General features: G+C 43.9%; 1 protein-coding gene across 1 annotated transcript; it reads right to left on the bottom strand.

Moving 5' to 3' along the window:
• Positions 1-67: 67 nt before the first annotated feature.
• Positions 68-14,642, bottom strand: LOC311115619 (EH domain-binding protein 1-like; the record flags this gene model as incomplete). The annotated part of the gene is made up of 4 exons (XM_084190779.1): positions 68-191; positions 3,718-3,857; positions 14,293-14,437; positions 14,598-14,642. Coding segments are annotated over 4 exons (454 nt in total), but the record flags the coding sequence as incomplete, so codon positions are not given.
• Between the last annotated feature and the right edge of the window lie 5,830 nt (positions 14,643-20,472).

The raw sequence follows: 20,472 nt of genomic DNA, 5'->3' as shown, positions 1-20,472 counted from the left end.
AGTTTGGTGGGCAACGAGTGTCAGCATGGTGACTGCCGTTTGTAAACACGTAAGGTGTGTGTCTCACCTGGCCTGGCCTCCACATACTGGCTGAAGGACCGGAGCTGTGTTTTCCTGACAGCTGGTTCCTGACTGAAGACCACAGGACTACGCAGTCTCTCTGTCGCCCTGCGCAACCGCTCCGCATTGTTCTGGACACACACACACACACACACACACACACACACACAGCATCCAAAAACTCGATCAATAGTTGATAAAAACAAACAAATAGAAACGCATGAGCGCAGACATCCACCCACACACACACACACACACACACACACACACACTCTTAATAGTCCCCAGATGCCAACCAGGAGCTGATATGCTACTTCTTTATGTTTGTTTATCTTTATTTTTCTCGCTCAAAAGAAAAAGAAAAAAGGCAATTAAGTTTCAACAAAACCCAGACGAGCCAGAAAATGAGTTCAGATTATGCAAAGGCTGGTGCTGCTATTGTTTTCAAACGGAACACGTGTTTAGAAGCTAGACGCATACTTCTCCCTATCAAAAGCACACACACAGAGACATACTGCATTATTAGGAGCTGCAGCGGGTCCAATATGCCAAGCCAAGTGGAAAGGAGTTGGTTAGATTGACGACGTCGGGCCCAACGTTAGTTAATAAGATGGCGGAACGTTGTAATAAAGTTGACAATTAGGAGAAACACGTTCCACTGCTTGAGATCGAGACGTGTGGGGTGTAGAGAGAGATAGTTCAGCAGGGGTGTAGAGAGAGATAGTTCAGCAGGGGTGTAGAGAGAGATAGTTCAGCAGGGGTGTAGAGAGAGATAGTTCAGCAGGGGTGTAGAGAGAGAGATAGTTCAGCAGGGGTGTAGAGAGAGATAGTTCAGCAGGGGTGTAGAGAGAGATAGTTCAGCAGGGGTGTAGAGAGAGAGATAGTTCAGCAGGGGTGTAGAGAGAGATAGTTCAGCAGGGGTGTAGAGAGAGAGATAGTTCAGCAGGGGTGTGGAGAGAGATAGTTCAGCAGGGGTGTGTGTGGTGTGTAGGCAGCTGATTGAGAAAGACATGCACACAACAATAGCAATTTGTCTGCTTAGTTTCAAATGATGCATTTAGTAAACAATATCAGCAATTAGTCTCCTTCTCTGGCAGTGGGCTTATTGTATTTCTGAAGGAACAGGAGCCACTCTCGCTCCCAATTAAAAATGGCATACTTTATGTATCTATACTGAGTTAAATCTCATGACGTTTCGGCCGTCATGGTCTTCCTCTGTGAGATGATTACAACCACTTATATTATCTGAATGTTTCCTCTCAGAAGTTGACAACTGGTTTCTTTTTCCAATCCAGAGTTTAGGCTAGACATTGAATTAGATCAGTTCCTGCTTTTTCCATCGACCCAGAGCCAGTCAAAGGTATGAACCCTTCACTCATCTGTCAATCAAAACAGGAGTGTGTGTGTGTGAGAGAGAAGGTGTGTGTGTGTAGGAGCAGATGGACTTTCTCCTGAGGTTGAGTACACAGAGGTCAGAAGCTGAGAAGATGCCTCTTTAAAACCCCCCTGTGCGCGCATACACACACACACACACACACACACACACACACACACACACACACACACACACACACACACAATCCTCTAGAGTCACACACAGATCTCCTCTAATACTCCTCATGTTAATGTCTAAAGACTACAAACCCCCCTGGTTAAATAAACACCACCGTCCAACACCCCCAGTATTAAAACTCCCCAAGGACCAGTGGGAGGCGCGCACACACACACACACACACACACACACACACACCCCCAAACACCTGCCCTCCTGACCCCCTCTTTCCCCCCTCTAAGTCCTGGGACAAGCAGATATCCCTCCCTCTCTCTCTCTCTCTCTCCTCTTGCTCCTTTCTGTGTTATCAGTCATCATCGGTGCGGAGAGCTGCGGCTGAGGTGATTTGGCCATTTTGGTCTGTGTGTGTGTCATGGTGTGAGATGGTGTGTGTGTTTTTGTGGTGCGTTACTAATGTTGCGGTCTGCTGAGCGTGGCGGGGCGTTATCGTCCGCCACCGAGGCAGCGCATAACACAATCACTAATGAGAGAGAGGGAACGGTTTTGTGTGTGAGATGCTCCCGTGGCCCGTTCCGCCCGCCCCAAGGCCTTCTGGGAAAGCTGATCCTCCAGGGAGAGGGGAACAGTTTATCCTCCCTTTGTAAAGATGGAGGGATGAAGGTCTCATTGGACAACAGTCTATGTGACTGGTTATTAACATGGTTTGAAGGTCTCATTGGACAACAGTCTAATGTGATTGGTTATTAACATGGTTTGAAGATCTCATTGGACAACAGTCTAATGTGATTGGTTATTAACATGGTTTGAAGATCTCATTGGACAACAGTCTAATGTGACTGGTTATTAACATGGTTTGAAGGTCTCATTGGACAACAGTCTAATGTGACTGGTTATTAACATGGTTTGAAGGTCTCATTGGACAACAGTCTAATGTGACTGGTTATTAACATGGTTTGAAGGTCTCATTGGACAACAGTCTAATGTGACCGGTTATTAACATGGTTTGAAGATCTCATTGGACAACAGTCTAATGTGACCGGTTATTAACATGGTTTGAAGATCTCATTGGACAACAGTCTAATGTGATTGGTTATTAACATGGTTTGAAGGTCTCATTGGACAACAGTCTAATGTGACTGGTTATTAACATGGTTTGAAGATCTCATTGGACACAGTCTAATGTGACTGGTAATTAACATGGTTTGAAGTTCTCATTGGACAACAGTCTAATGTGACTGGTTATTAACATGGTTTGAAGATCTCATTGGACAACAGTCTAATGTGACTGGTTATTAACATGGTTTGAAGGTCTCATTGAACAACAGTCTAATGTGACTGGTTATTAACATGGTTTGAAGATCTCATTGGACAACAGTCTAATGTGACTGGTTATTAACATGGTTGAAGGTCTCATTGGACAACAGTCTAATGTGACTGGTTATTAACATGGTTTGAAGGTCTCATTGGACAACAGTCTAATGTGACTGGTTATTAACATGGTTTGAAGGTCTCATTGGACAACAGTCTAATGTGACTGGTTATTAACATGGTTTGAAGGTCTCATTGGACAACAGTCTAATGTGACTGGTTATAGATGCAGAGAAATAGAGAGAATCCTGCTTTGTTGAATGTGTGTGTGTGGATCTGCAAACATACAGTCCACATAAGCACAGGGGTTTATGCACACACACACACACACACACACACACACACACACACACACACACACACACACACACACACACACACACACACACACACCTTTTCACACAACATTCAAAATCAATTAAAGAGATGTAATGATTTCACGTTGACTGTCAATACTCACATACACACACTCTACCATCCGCCACACACACACACACACACACACACTCTGAAAGGTAATAGTAGATATATGACAGGCCTACGTAGCAGCGTACAGCATCATTACTATGCTAGTCTGTGTGTTTGGGCTTTACACACATTCATATAATCATGAGAGAGGATCAGCTAAGTGGTGTTGGGTGAACTGGTCAAATAGACCTGTGTGTGTGTGTGTGTGTGTGTCTAGATCCTAGGATGAAGTGGTTAAATAGACTGGTGCATAAACAGGGTGTGTGTGTTGTGTGTGTGTGTGTTGTGAGTGTTGTGTGTGTCCGTACCTCTGTGGGGCTGAGTGGAGAGGTGGATGAGGAGACGGAGGGAGAGGAAGAGGAGGATGAGGGAGAGGAGGAAGAGTTGGGTCCTCCAGGTCGTACCTCCACCATCTTTAGCTTCAAGTCCACGTGTTTACTGTTCACACCTGAGAGAGAGAGAGAGGGGGGGGGGGGGGGGGGGGAGACCATGAGGCCAATGGTGACTTTTTAACAGTTAGAGTTTAATGGCTGTGATAGGAGAAAACTGAGGCTGGATCAACAACATTGTAATTACTCCACAATATTAACCTAATTGACAGAGTGAAAAGAAGGAAGCCTGTACAGAATAAACATATTCCAAAACATGCAACAAGGCACTAAAGTAATACTGCAAAACATGTGGCAAAGCAATTCACTTTACGTCCTGAATACAAAGTCTTATGTTTGGGGGCAAATCCAACACAACACATCACTGAGTACCACTTTTCATATTTTCAAGCATGGTGGTGGCTGCATCATGTTATAGGTTATGCTTGTCATCGGAAATGACTGGGGAGTTTTTTAGGTTAAAAAGAAACGGAATAGAGCTAAGCACAGGAAAAATCCTAGAGGAAAACCGGGTTCAGTCTGCTTTCCAACAGACACTGGGAGACAGATTCACCTTTCAGCAGGACAATAACCTAAAACACAAGGCCAAATATACACTGAGTTGCTTACCATGACGACATTCAATGTTCCTGAGTGGCCGAATTACAGTTTTGACTTAAATCGGCATGAAAACCTATGGCAAGACCTGAAAATGTCTGTTTAGCTATGATCAACAACCAACTTGACAGAGCTTGAAGAATTTTAAAAAGAAACAATCCACATGTACAAAGCTCTTAGAGACTAACCCAGAAAGACTCACAGCTGTAATTGCTGCCAAAGGTGATTCTAACATGTATTGACTGTGAATACTTATATAAATGAGATATTTATGTATTTCATTTTCAATACATTTGCAAACATTTCTAAAAATATGTTTTCACTTCGTCATTATGGGGTATCGTGTGTAGATGGGTGCGAGAAATAAACAGATTGAATCCATTCTGAATTCAGGATGTAACGCAACAAAATGTGGAATAAGTCAAGGGGTGTGAATACTTTCTGAAGACCCTATATATAGACATATGGTAAACACGGACAAGTGTACACACACACACAAACACACAGCAAACAAATACATAAATGGATACATGCAGAATATAGCTCTCGGTATTGAAACATATGGCAAGCACCACACACACACACACACACACACACACACACACAAGGAGTGGGGGTCATTCAGTCAGCAGGCGGGTAAAGGACAACCGTGTGTAACAGAGATGGTTTGGTTTGCATTTCAGTCATATCTCTGATTTCAGCCTGAGCACAACTAGCAGATAAGAGATCTACACACACACAAATGCGCACGCACGCACACACACACACACACACACACACACACACACACACACACACACACACACACACACACACTAAAGATACATATATATGTGAGGGAGATAGCGATCTGGATTGAATAAGCTGTTTGGGAAGAGAGGTGGCGTGACACTGAGTATACATACATACTGGAATAGGGCTATCAGACTAGAGAGAGAGAGAGAGATGGAGGGGGAGAGATGGAGGGGGAGAGAAATGAGGGGGGAGAGAGAGATGGAGGGGGAGAGAGAGATGAGGGGGAGAGAGATGGAGGGGGGAGAGAGAGAAATAGAGAGAGAGGGGAGAGAGAGAAAGAGAGAGAGAAAGGGGGAGAGAGAGATTACATTTACATTTTTATATTTTTGTCTTTTAGCAGACGCTCTTATCCAGAGCCACTTACAGTAGTGAGTTCATAACATTTTCATACTTTTTTCATACTGGTCCCCCGTGGGAATCAAACCCACAACCCTGGCGTTGGTCATAGCGCCATGCTCTACCAATTGAGCCACACGGATGGGGGAGAGATGGAGGGGGGAGAGAGAGATGGAGGGGGTAGAGAGATGGAGGTGGGGGAGAGAGAAAGAGAGAGATCCCTGATGAACGATGAAGACACACACCCTGGTCTGGCTGAGACCCTCTCCAGCCTGGGCCAACACAGCACACACCTGGTCTGGCTGAGACCCTCTCCAGCCTGGCCAACACAGCACACACCTGGTCTGGCTGAGACTCTCTCCGGTCTGGCCAACACAGCACACACCTGGTCTGGCTGAGACCCTCTCCAGCCTGGCCAACACAGCACACAACCTGGTCTGGCTGAGACCCTCTCCAGCCTGGCCAACACAGCACAGGACGGCACGGCTGTACAAATTATGTTCCGATGTCGTTTGGCCTCTCTACCTCTCTTCACCTTTCTCCCTCTACACTTCTCTCCCTCCCTCGCTCTATATGTCTTCATGGCCTCACCCTCAGTACTCTGTAAACGGGTCCAGCAGTGGACCAGTAACTATATGTTCTGAGGGTGAACATTCCTTGACTCCTGTCCCTAGAGCTACTACCATTGCTGCTGTTAATCTTCAGTGCTGAGACTTTCTTTCCTTCAGCTCACCTCCATCTCTCTATCTCTTCATTTTCTCCTCTTTACCAACCTTCTCCCTCCCGTCTTTACCTCTCTCTCCATTTCTTCCCCCCTTCTCTCTTTCCTTCCTCTTTGTTCCCTAAGGTGTTTCTATCCCCTCTATATTATCTCTCTCTCTCTGTGTGTGTCTCTCTCTCTCTCTCTCTCTCTGTGTGTCTCTCTCTCTCTCTCTCTCTCTCTCTGTGTGTCTCTCTCTCTCTCTCTCTCTGTGTGTCTCTCTCTCTCTCTCTCTCTCTCTCTCTGTGTGTGTCTCTCTCTCTCTCTCTCTGTGTGTCTCTCTCTCTCTCTCTCTCTCTCTCTCTCTCTCTCTCTCTCTCTCTCTCTCTGTGTGTGTGTCTCTCTCTCTCTCTCTGTGTGTGTCCTCTCTCTCTCTCTGTGTCTCTCTCTCTCTCTGTGTCTCTCTCTCTCCGTACCTCTCTCTCTCCATCCTTCCCTCTCTGTACCTCTCTCTCTCCCCTCTCTCTCTCCATCCTTCTCTCTCCCCTCTCTCTCTCCATCTTCCCTCTCTGTACCTCTCTCTCATCCCCGTCTCTCTCAACCAGCTCCACTTGTCAGGTCTGTAATCACAGTGCTTGGCCTTGTCCTCACGTCCACACACACTCAGAGGTGTCCTGCCAGGGCTGAGCACTGGGCTGGAGGAGATGAAAGGGCAGGAGGGAGACCATTTCATGTGTGACCCTCTCTCCACACACACACACTTATCAGGGTTGGGCAGAGAGCCTGGGTGAAGGCGTCCAAAAATGTGCCTGTCTCAGATGGCCTGGTACTCAAACACATAACAGGGAAACACACCGAGGGAGGAGGAGGGAAGTGGGGACTGAGAGATGACAGAACTCTGGTGTACATAACATAATAATGAACCAATGAGCTACCAGATATATTAGTCTACCAGATATATTAGTCTACCAGATATATTAGGGTATCAGATATATTAGTCTACCAGATATATTAGGGTACCAGATATATTAGGGGTACCAGATATATTAGTCTACCAGATATATTAGGGTACCAGATTTACATATTAGGGTACCAGATATATTAGTCTACCAGATATATTAGTCTACCAGATATATTAGGATACCATATATATTAGTCTACCAGATATATTAGTCTACCAGATATATTAGGGTACCATATATATTAGTCTACCAGATATATTAGGGTACCATATATATTAGTCTACCAGATATATTAGTCTACCATATATATTAGTCTACCAGATATAATTAGTCTACCAGATATATTAGTCTACCAGATATATTAGTCTACCAGATATATTAGTCTACCAATATATTAGTATACCATATATATTAGTCTACCAGATATATTAGGTTACCAGATATATTAGGGTACCATATATATTAGTCTACCAGATATATTAGTCTACCAGATATATTAGGGTACCAGATATATTAGTCTACCATATATATTAGTCTACCAGATATATTAGGGTACCATATATATTAGTCTACCAGATATATTAGTCTACCAGATATATTAGTCTACCAGATATATTAGTCTACCATATATATTAGTCTACCAGATATATTAGTCTACCAGATATAATTAGTCTACCAGATATATTAGTCTACCATATATATTAGTCTACCAGATATATTAGTCTACCAGATATATTAGTCTACCAGATATATTAGGGTACCATATATATTAGTCTACCAGATATATTAGGGTACCATATATATTAGTCTACCAGATATATTAGTCTACCAGATATATTAGTCTACCAGATATATTAGTCTACCAGATATATTAGTCTACCAGATATATTAGTCTACCATATATATTAGTCAACCAGATATATTAGGGTACCAGATATATTAGTCTACCAGATATATTAGGGTACCAATATATATTAGGGTACCAGATATATTAGTCTACCATATATATTAGTCTACCAGATATATTAGTCTACCAGATATATTAGTCTACCAGATATATTAGTCTACCAGATATATTAGGGTACCATATATATTAGTCTAACAGATATATTAGGGTACCAGATATATTAGTCTACCATATATATTAGTCTACCAGATATATTAGGGTACCATATATATTAGTCTACCAGATATATTAGGGTACCAGATATATTAGTCTACCAGATATATTAGTCTACCAGATATATTAGTCTACCAGATATATTAGGGTACCATATATATTAGTCTACCATATATATTAGGGTACCAGATATATTAGTCTACCAGATATATTAGTCTACCAGATATATTAGGGTACCAGATATATTAGGGTACCAGATATATTAGTCTACCAGATATATTAGTCTACCATATATATTAGGGTACCATATATATTAGGGTACCAGATATATTAGTCTACCAGATATATTAGTCTACCAGATATATTAGGGTACCAGATATATTAGGTTACCAGATATATTAGTCTACCAGATATATTAGTCTACCAGATATATTAGTCTACCATATATATTAGGGTACCATATATATTAGTCTACCATATATATTAGGGTACCAGATATATTAGGTTACCAGATATATTAGTCTACCAGATATATTAGTCTACCAGATATTAGACAACCAGATATATTAGTCAACCAGATATATCAGTCTACCAGATATATCAGTCTACCAGATATATTAGGTTACCAGATATTAGTCTACCAGATATATCAGTCTAACAGATATATCAGTCTACCAGATATATTAGGTTACCAGATATATCAGTCTACCAGATATATCAGTCTACCAGATATATTAGGTTACCAGATATATTAGTCTACCAGATATATTAGGGTACCATATATATTAGTCTACCAGATATATCAGTCTACCAGATATATTAGGTTACCAGATATATCAGTCTACCAGATATATCAGTCTACCATATATATTAGTCTACCAGATATATTAGGGTACCAGATATATTAGTCTACCAGATATATTAGTCTACCAGATATATTAGTCTACCAGATATATCAGTCTACCAGATATATCAGTCTACCAGATATATCAATCTACCATATATATTAGGGTACCAGATATATTAGTCTACCAGATATATTAGTCTACCAGATATATTAGTCTACCAGATATATCAGTCTACCAGATATATTAGTCTACCTGATATATTAGTCTACCAGATATATTAGTCTACCAGATATATTAGTCTACCAGATATATTAGGGTACCAGATATATTAGTCTACCAGATATATTAGGGTACCAGATATATTAGGGTACCAGATATATCAGTCTACCAGATATATTAGTCTACCAGATATATTAGTCTACCAGATATATTAGTCTACCAGATATATCAGTCTACCAGATATATTAGTCTACCAGACATATTAGGGTACCAGATATATTAGGGTACCAGATATATCAGTCTACCAGATATATTAGTCTACCAGATATATTAGTCTACCAGATATATTAGTCTACCAGATATATCAGTCTACCAGATATATTAGTCTACCAGATATATTAGTCTACCAGATATATTAGTCTACCAGATATATTAGTGAAACCTGTTATTAAGTGTCCGTTTAGGTGAGGTGCTGAGTAGAGGGTCGTGGTTCGAGGACGGTTTATCTGGCACCACTTGAAACAGGCGGTTTAACAACAAGTAGTGTCCGTCCCCAATGCCACCCTATTCCCTAGGCAGTGCACTTGCACTACATACTTTTGACCATAGCCCTGGGTCTTTGGGCTCAGCACTACTTAGGGGATCTAGTGCCATTTGGGACGCAGCCGTAGAGAGTAGCATCACAACTACCTCTCCCTTTATAAGGACCTGTCTCTGTGACAAAGGACTAGTCTTCACCACCAGAAAACAACTGAAATAAAACTAGTAGTGAGGAAAACAACAAACCCACAGAGAAAACAAATAGCAGAGATACTGCTGCTTCAAAGTTCTCCTTTATTTCTGCTTCTTTAACCCTTGACTGTACTCCTGCCTATCTCCTATTGGCAGAAAAGTGACGCAGAACGCTGGAAAAAGTAATTAACTTACCTCTGCAAACATTCCACAAACGCTTTTTCTGAAGATATGATTTTTTTATTGTCTAGGGAGCACTTTTTGCAGAAGTTTTTTTAATTACTAGTTTTGATAAAATTGTGCAGGAATAGAAAAACAGAAAGAAAGCCAGTCTCAGAACTATAGAATCTGTTCCAGGTTCACTCATCTTGCTGTGGAGTGGAGAACCAATGGGATCCCAGCTAGCCATGACTCAAGCCAATGAGAAGCAGAGGTCAAAGGGGAAAGGGGGGTCGTGCATATGAGGGGTTACAAATCGATAAAACACACACACACACACACACACACACACACACACACAGAGAGAGCAAGCAAACATGCATGCAAGCAGAAGCACCAGCACACAGCCAGTCAGCGGTGGTCATTTTACCCAGAGAGGTTAGCTCAGAGCTGGTGTTAGTAGGCTCCTGATGCCCCTGGAAGGTGGAGGAGGGTGGAGGGGCCTCAGCAGGGTTAGTATCTACCACAGCAGCCTCTGTCACAGTTTCATCATGGTGATCTTCCTCATCTCTCCCCCCCTCCTCCTCCTCACCCCCATTATCATCACCAGCATCTCCATCCAATACATCTACAGACGAGAGAGAGAGACAGACAGAGAGAGAGACAGAGAGAGAGAGAGAAAGCAAGGAAGAAAGAGAGAGAGACAGAGAGAGAGAGAGAAAGCAAGAAAGAAAGAGAGAGAGACAGAGAGAGGGTTGGAGAGAGAGAGAGAGAGAGAGAGAGAGAGAAAGAAAGAAAGAAAGAGAGAGCGAGCGAGAGCGAGAAAGAAAGAGAGAAAGAGAGAAAGAAAGATGGAAGGAGAGAGAGAGATAAAGAAGCATTTCTATGTTAGTGCATGTTAATGGTTGTGTTAAGCCATGCTGGTTCCAAGTCCTAGAGAAGGTAAGGAGGTATGAATAGTAGAAGATCCAGTGTATTATGTTGAATAAACAAGACCTATGGCTAGTAGCTACTGTAGAGCTTTCCATTGACCACTAATATGTTGTGAAAACACAGCAGGCCCCACTTAAGTGTCTGTCTGTCTGTCTACCTGTCTGTCTGTCTCTACAGACACACAGACTAACTGAAGCAGAGCCATCTCCATCACAAGCCAATTCACAGCTCTGTTCAGGCATCGCTGCCGTGACAACAACGCCAGATAAAGCCCAAAAACTAAACAAAAACAAAACATGAAAACACATATTACATTAAGCCTCCTGACGGGACAAAATAAAATAAAGAAAATCGACACAAACAATAAAAACACAATATCAAACAGAAAACGTAAATCCTGCTGTATAAATAAATGGGCTCAAAATAAAAAAACTAAAACAAAAAACTGCCGCAGATGTTTGACATCGAGAGCCTCCTTCCCTCCCACCCGTTCTCTGCCACTTAGTGTTAGGAGGAGAGAGAATGAAAGAGAGGGGAGGGAGGGAGGGAGGGAGGGAGAGAGAGAGAGCGAAAAATAAAGTGTGAAAGAGATGGAGAGAAAAGCGAGAGAGCGAAAGACTCAAGAAAAAAGAGAGGGAGAGCATTTTCTGTTTTTAATTTGGTTTCCGTGATGTGTGGAGAGAGCGCGTGCGAGCGAGTGAGCGTGGAGCGCGGGTGGCTGGCTAACGCTAGCTAATTAAAGGAAGCTATGGTGATGGAGTTTGGAAAGTTTGCAGGCAGGCAGGCGGTGGCAGGGGCAGCCTCCCTCCTTCAGCCCAGGTCTGAATTAACAGGACCCTGAGTGGTGGAGGGAATGATGGAGGGAGGAGGGGAGGAGAGAAGAGAGAAGAGGGAGCGGGGCTAGGATTAGGCGTTCTGCACGGCAGGCCTTGTGCATCAGGCCCACAGCGCTGCTCTCCTCCTCCTCCTCCTCCTCCTCCTCCCTGACACCATTTTTAATGAGATCCACAATTAGCCAGATTAAATGTGGCTGAAAGAGAAAATAAACCAAACTGCATCCTTCTCCCTCCTCTCTCTTCCTCTTTCTGGCTCTTTCTCTCCTCCTGTCTCACTCGTCTCCTCTCTCTCTCCTTCTCCTCTCTTGTTCAGTCTCCGTTCTGTCTGTCCCTTTCTTCCTCCATTTGTTTTACTCTTCTCTAGTCTGTTTTCTTCATCCTCTCTGTCTCTTCCATCTCTCTCTCACCAAGGTTCCACTTTGACCAGGTTTTGTCTTCAGCCCCCCCACAGCTCTGCACTCCACAGCTCTATACTCCACAGCTCTATACTCCACAGCTCTATACTCCACAGCTCTATACTCCACAGCTCTGCACTCCACAGCTCTGCACTCCACAGCTCTATACTCCACAGCTCTATACTCCACAGCTCTATACTCCACAGCTCTATACTCCACAGCTCTATACTCCACAGCTCTATACTCCACAGCTCTGCACTCCACAGCTCTGCACTCCACAGCTCTGCACTCCACAGCTCTATACTCCACAGCTCTATACTCCACAGCTCTATACTCCACAGCTCTATACTCCACAGCTCTATACTCCACAGCTCTATACTCCCACATCTTCTCACTCTTGTCCTTTCTCTCTCTACTTCTGTCTGCTTCACTCTCTTCCCATCTTTCCCTTCCTATCTTTCCCAGTCTCTCTTTCTCAGTCTTCCCATCTTTCCCTGTCTCTCTCTTCCCATCTTTCCCTGTCTCTCTCTTCCCATCTTTCCCAGTCTCTCTCTTTCTCAGTCTTCCCATCTTTCCCAGTCTCTCTCTTTCTCAGTCTTCCCATCTTTCCCTGTCGCTCTCTTCTCATCTTTCCCAGTCTCTCTTTCTCATTCCCATCTTTCCCTGTCTCTCTCTTCCCATTTTTCCCTGTCTCTCTCTTCCCATCTTTCCCTATTTCTCTCTTCCCATCTTTCCCTGTCTCTCTCTTCCCATCTTTCCCTGTCTCTCTCTTCCCATCTTTCCCTATTTCTCTCTTTCTATCTTTCCCTATTTCTCTCTTTCTATCTTTCCCTATTTCTCTCTTCCCATCTTTCCCTATTTCTCTCTTTCTATCTTTCCCTATTTCTCTCTTTCTGTCTCTCTCTTTCTCCGTCTATCTTGTTCTGTCCAGTATCTGAATCAGAGAGATGAATTGTTATGAGAGACATAGAGAGAGAGAGAAGACAGAGATAATAATACTGCTGTCCCTTGATGGTGTCAGTAAATGACATAATATTCTTCCACCCTCATGATACTAAACCTACCTCCCTACACTGCCAGCCACGTCGGTCGCTGTCTGTTCAGTATGCACCGCTGCCATTACATTTGACCCTGACAACCAAACAAGCGGTGTCATAAATGGGGAGACGATTGAAAACAAATATCTATAGGCGTAATAATGGTAATTATGATAATAACATCAATTGATGGTGGAATGGAAAACCGCACGGCAGGGAATTCACACTGTTGAATTTCCGACCCGATAGCTATGATTATTAATGTGTTTTGTTTCTCTCCTGAAAGGTAATTCGCCCACACCAAGTGTACTGTTGATTAACCAATAATTACACCTGAATAAAGGACAAGAAAGTGAAACCAATTTGAGCTGTAAACACAGGGGTGTGTGTGTGTGTGTTTGAGACCTCCAGTAGTGATCAAATGGCGTTTGTTATTCCTGATGCATTTTGGGGGATTAGTGATAGCCCTTAGAGAGAAGTAGTAATGGAAATGTCTCCACCAGTGAGTGCTTTCAGCTTAGAATTTACTTCTGTGTGTGTGTGTGTGTGTGTGTGTGTGTGTGTGTGTGTGTGTGTGTAATTTCCTTGTGGTTAAATGCAGCACAGAGGTCCTCCAGAGAAACACAGCATCCTGGGATGTTTAAAACACACTGATGTAGAAAGAAAACTCAAAGGAAAAAAAGGTTGACTTAAAAAATTAACTTGAAGTGAACTGTTCTTCATTTGTGGGATATTTGAACGATATATATATATATATATATTTTATCTCAACCAACTGGACACGTGTCTATGCGAGTGTGTTTTAAACATGTGTGTGTGTCTAACCTCCAGTAGGGGTGGCTCTGCCTCTCCCTCGGTCAGCGGTCGGGTCGTAAAGGGGCATCTCTGTGATCTTGACCCCAGAGCGAGCCTCGGCGATGAGCTGTCTGGCCCTCTCTCTCAGCTGCCTCCGACGCTCCACATCCCTCTCCTACACACACACACACACCATCCGTTACACAACAAAACTCATACACCATCTCTTGTACAGTCCTGATATGAAATAGAGTCAACCTAATGCGAACACACACACTCACACTCACTCACTCTCACACACACACACACACACACACACACACACACACACTCACACTCCTTGGTGCTGGTCCACAGATACAGTATTGAGCAGCTGCCATCTTAGTAATGACAGAAATGCCATTTACAGGCCCATCCAATCTGATCCTGCTGCTAGATAGCAACACAACAGCCAGCCAGACAGACACACAGACACAGACAGCCAGCCAGCTAGCCAGCCAGCCAGCCAGCCAGCCAGCCAGCCAGCCAGCCAGCCAGCCAGCCAGCCAGCCAGCCAGCCAGACAGCCAGCCAGCCAGCCAGCCAGCCAGACAGTCCACTGCTGCATGGGGGGCGGCGAGACTGGACCAGAGTAACACACAGGCTGAGGGACAGACAGAAAGACAGACAGGCAGACAGGCAGACAGACAGACAGGCAGACAGACACGCAGACAGACAGACAGGCAGACAGGCAGACATTATGTACATTTTGATAAAACTCTCAATTAAACTGTTGAATCACAAACATCTATGCTTGAACTAAACATGCAAACACACACACACACAGGTCTGTAATAACCAACACAACCTGCAGGAAAAGAGGTCCTGATGATTTCAATTGACAGCCACTTTACTGATGAGGATCACACACACAAGGGAATAGCATAACCCATTATTAACCAAAGCTATATTTTCATCATATTTCTCCTTTCTGATTTCTTCTTAATCTCTGTATTCCACACTGTTAAGGGATTGTCATGGAGAGAAGACACACCCCCACCCACCCACACACACAATGGCTGAGCATTTAGCCATTACCAGAACAAGCAGCAGTAGCTAATGAGCTACATCTCTTTATTTCCATGTCAATTGTTTGTTTGTAGCCATTGTTAGTGGAGGACAATAGGGTGGAATTGCAAATGACAGCAATCCCCACTCACCGCCCGCCTGCCACCTCTCTGCTAATAATGGTGTGTGTGTGTGTGTGTGTGTGTGAGAGTGTGTGTGTGTGTGTGTGTGAGAGTGTGTGTGTGTGTGTGTGTATGTGTGCGTGAGAGAGAGTGTGTGTGTGTGAGAGTGTGTGTGAGAGTGTGTGTGAGAGTAGGTGTGTGAGAGTGAGAGAGAAAGACAGAGAGAGACAGCCAGACAGACAGACAGCCAGCCAGACAGACAGACAGACAGACAGACAGACAGCCAGACAGCCAGACAGGCCACTCCTGCATGGGGGGCAGCATTTGGGTCAGTCAAGTTTGGTGACTGACCCAAACTTAAGGAAAGCTTTGACTATGTACAGACTCAGTGAGCATAGCCTTGCTATTGAGAGAGGCCGCCGTAGGCAGACCTGGCTCTCAAGAGAAGACAGGCTATGTGCACACTGCCCACAAAATGAGGTGGAAACTGAGCTGCACTTCCTAACCTCCTGCCAAATGTATGATCATATTTGAGACACATATTTCCCTCAGATTACACAGATCCACAAAGACTTCGAAAACAAACCCAATTCTGATAAACTCCCATATCTATTGGGTGAAATACCACAGTGTGCCATCACAGCAGCATGATTTGTGACCTGTTGCCACAAGAAAAGGGCAACCAGTGAAGAACAAACACCATTGTAAATACAACCCATATTTATTTATTTTCCCATTTGTACTTTAACTATCTGCACATTATTACAACACTGTATATAGACAGTTGAAGTCGAAAGTTTACATACACTTAGGTTGGAGTCATTCAAACTCATTTTTCAACCTCTCCACACATTTCTTGTTAACAAACTATAGTTTTGACAAGTCGGTTAGGACATCTACTTTGTGCATGACACAAGTAATTATTTCACTTATAATTCACTGTATCACAATTCCAGTGGGTCAGAAGTTTACATACACTAAGTTGACTGTGCCTTTAAACAGCTTGGAAAATTCCTGAAAATGATGTCATGGCTTTAGAAGCTTCTGATAGGCTAATTGACATCATTTGAGTCAATTGGAGGTGAGCCTGTGGATGTATTTCAAGGCCTACCTTCAAACTCAGTGCCTCTTTGTTTGACATCATGGGAAAATCAAAAGAAATCAGCCAAGACCTCAGAAAAAATATTGTAGACCTCCAGAAGTCTGGTTCATCCTTCGGAGCAATTTCCAAAAGCCTGAAGGTACCACGTTCATCTGTACAAACAATAGTATGCAAGTATAAACACCATGGGACCACGCAGTCGTCATACCGCTCAGGAAGGAGATGCGTTCTGTCTCCTAGAGATGAACGTACTTTGGTGCGAAAAGTGCAAATCAATCCCAGAACAGCAGCAAAGGACCTTGTGAAGATGCTGGAGGAAACAGGTACAAAAGTATCTATATCCACAGTAAAATGAGTCCTATATCGATATAACCTGAAAGGCCACTCAGCAAGGAAGAAGCCACTGCTCCAAAACCGGCATAAAAAAGCCAGATTACGGTTTGTAACTGCACAAGGGGACAAAGATCGTACTTTTTGGGGAAATGTCCTCTGGTCTGATGAAACAAAAATAGAGCTCTTTGGCCATAATGACCATCGTTATGTTTGGAGGAAAAAGGGGGTTGCTTGCAAGCCGAAGAACACCATCCCAACCGTGAAGCACAGGGTTGGCAGCATCATGCTGTGGGAGTGCTTTGCTGCAGGAGGGACTGGTGCACTTCACAAAATAGATGGCATCATGAGGAAGGAAAATTATGTGGAATTTTTACTAGGATTAAATGTCAGGAATTGTGAAAAACTGAGTTTAAATGTATTTGGCTAAAATGTATGTAAACGTCCGACTTCAACTGTACATACTATGACATTTGAAATGTCTTTATTCTTTTGGAACTTCTGAGTGTAATGTTTACTGTTAGTTTTTATTGTTTATTTCACTTTTGTTTACTATCTACTTCACTTGCTTTGGCAATGTTAACATACGTTTCCCATGCCAACAAAGCCCTTAAATTGAATTGAAATTGAGAGAGAGCGAGAGAGAGAGAAAGAGAGAGAGAGAGAGGAGAGAGGAGAGAGAGAGAGAGAGAGAGAGAGAATAGAGAGAGAGATTGAGAGTGTGAAGAAATATTATTTGATTTAAAAAATACCTTTATCGGCACCAAAAATTCCATCATTAAAAGTTATAACCAAGCCCCCGTCCTCTTCCAAGGTACATAGAACCCCTGACGCCCCACACCACTACAAAGTCCCCCATACGGTTCACCAGCCCCCCATATACATGGTCCAGTGTGAGCCGAGCCCGCACCAGAGAGACTGAAAAAACGAGTGTGAGAGAGAGTGCTCACTTTATACCCAACACAAAGAAACAACGTAACCATCTCTCTCCCTCTCCTAGTTTTCTATAAACCCCCATGTCTTCTGTCTGAGTGTGTTTCCTCAGCTTTAATAAATGTGATAACTGGGAATATCAGCAGTGTTCTTCAGGCTGCACTACCGCTATCATATGATATGTCAGGGTTCTGCCCTGGCGGATATGGATACAGCTATGGGTTACAGGGAGGAAGAATGCATAGAATACATACTACAGCTCCGGCCATCACTGCACTCCAGATAAAGCTGCTGTATTGTCGCTTCGCCATTTTGGGGACGGAGGAGAGGAGATGAGAAATTGTGCTTGTGCCTTTCTGTCTATCCACAGGCTAGGATTAACACTACAGAAAATGCATCTAGCCAGCTCAGCGACAGCCAGCTATGGGGGCAGTGATTGGTCAACAGAAAGGAGGAGTAAAGAATGGAGAAGTAGGGGAGATTGGGGATGGGAGAATGACAAAGGGTACAGAGATATAGAGGGGGGGGGGGGGGGAAGAGGAGGCCTTTGTTGTGAAGAACAGTGGAGGACAATGTGTGACATGATCTAGGGTATATATCTCAGTGTATGTCCTGTAAAACCTAGTGATATGTCCTATGTAGGTGCAGTCCATGCTAGGGTGTTGGTGCATTGATGCCTTATCTAACAAGCCAGATGCAAAACAGAAAAGACTAGAAGTGTTCAGGCAGACAGAACAACATTCAACACATATGCCTACCTATGCTTGCGCAAGTGCACCCACCCACCCACCCGCACGGACGGACACTGACACACACACACAACGTGAAATCCAAGAGTGGACTCCTGACCAACAGGAGGGAAGTGTCAGAAAAGAGAGGGAACAAGAGAGAGAGAGAGAGAGAGAGAGAGAGAGAGAAAAGATGGCGGAGAGTAAGTCCTCCAGCCACACAGTCCTCTGATCACAGGGGCGGAGAGTAACCCCTCCAGCCACACAGTCCTCTGATCACAGGGGCGGAGAGTAACCCCTCCAGCCACACAGTCCTCTGATCACAGGGGCGGAGAGTAAATCCTCCAGCCACACAGTCCTCTGATCACAGGGGCGGAGAGTAAGTCCTCCAGCCACACAGTCCTCTGATCACAGGGGCGGAGAGTAAGTCCTCCAGCCACACAGTCCTCTGATCACAGGGGCGGAGAGAAAGATCACCATGAAGGAGAAAAAGGTGCAGGGGGTGATGGGAGGTAGAAAAGAAGGGAAGGGAAGAAGACTTCTCTTTTCAAAGTGGAAGAGAGAAGAGAAGGAACAATCATGTGTTTAGAACCCACCAGCCATGGGGAGAGAGGGGCTGAACGGTTGAGTGCAAGGCTGAGACAGAGGCCTCCTCTGTGGGCTTGGCGTCAGGGCAGGGGCCCCTCTCTGGCTCTCTGTTTTGGAGGTTTTGGGGGGCTTGTGAAGCTGGCTGCTCTTTTCTGGCCAAGAGAGGAGAGAGGGGGCATGCACGGCTGACCATGGAAACAACCCTGGCAGGCCTGGCACGGGGTAGAACACACAGACACACCATACAGACAGACAGTCTAGTGCTAAAGACACACACACTTATAGAAACACACAAACACAGCTTGACAAGACCCAGGAGAAATGCACACACAAACCCACCCAAGGTGGTGCCAGGGTCCTAGATAGCCAGCCAGTCTGGCTGCCACTCATGCAGGAAGATACATTTGTCATGACAGAGACAGACAGACAGGGTATTCAGACTCAAGAGGTGCTCTAGGTCTCTATCGAGTCCCACACACACACACAGTAGTCCTGGAGGGCCACAGAGTATATGTGCAGGATTTTGCCCTAACCCATCACTAAAAGAGCATTTGTTTAAACTCTTTCAAAGGTGTCTTGGATAAGGTAGGTAGGTAGGTAGGTAGGTAGGTAGGTAGGTAGGTAGGTAGGTAGGTAGGTAGGTAGGTAGGTACGGTGGAGAAAAAAAGTATTTAGTCAGCCACCAATTGTGCATGTTCTCCCACTTAAAAAGATGAGAGAGGCCTGTAATTTTCATCATAGGTACACGTCAACTATGACAGACAAAAATAATTTCTTTTCCAGAAAATCACATTGTAGGATTTTTTATGAATTTATTTGCAAATTATGGTGGAAAATAAGTATTTGGTCACCTACAAACAAGCAAGATTTCTGGCTCTCACAGACCTGTAACTTCTTCTTTAAGAGGCTCCTCTGTCCTCCACTTGTTACCTGTATTAATGGCACCTGTTTGAACTTGTTATCAGTATAAAAGACACCTGTCCACAACCTCAAACAGTCACACTCCAAACTCCACTATGGCCAAGACCAAAGAGCTGTCAAAGGACACCAGAAACAAAATTGTAGACCTGCACCAGGCTGGGAAGACTGAATCTGCAATAGGTAAGCAGCTTGGTTTGAAGAAATCAACTGTGGGAGCAATTATTAGGAAATGGAAGACATACAAGACCACTGATAATCTCCCTCGATCTGGGGCTCCACGCAAGATCTCACCCCGTGGGGTCAAAATGATCACAAGAACGGTGAGCAAAAATCCCAGAACCACACGGGGGGACCTAGTGAATGACCTGCAGAGAGCTGGGACCAAAGTAACAAAGCCTACCATCAGTAACACACTACGCCGCCAGGGACTCAAATCCTGC

Source organism: Coregonus lavaretus, assembly GCF_964263955.1.
Source record: "Coregonus lavaretus genome assembly, contig: HAP1_SCAFFOLD_6418, whole genome shotgun sequence".
NCBI classification, from domain to species: Eukaryota; Metazoa; Chordata; class Actinopteri; order Salmoniformes; family Salmonidae; genus Coregonus; species Coregonus lavaretus.
The sequence above is the reverse complement of the archived record's forward strand: the minus strand, read 5'-3'. Positions and strand labels throughout refer to the sequence as shown.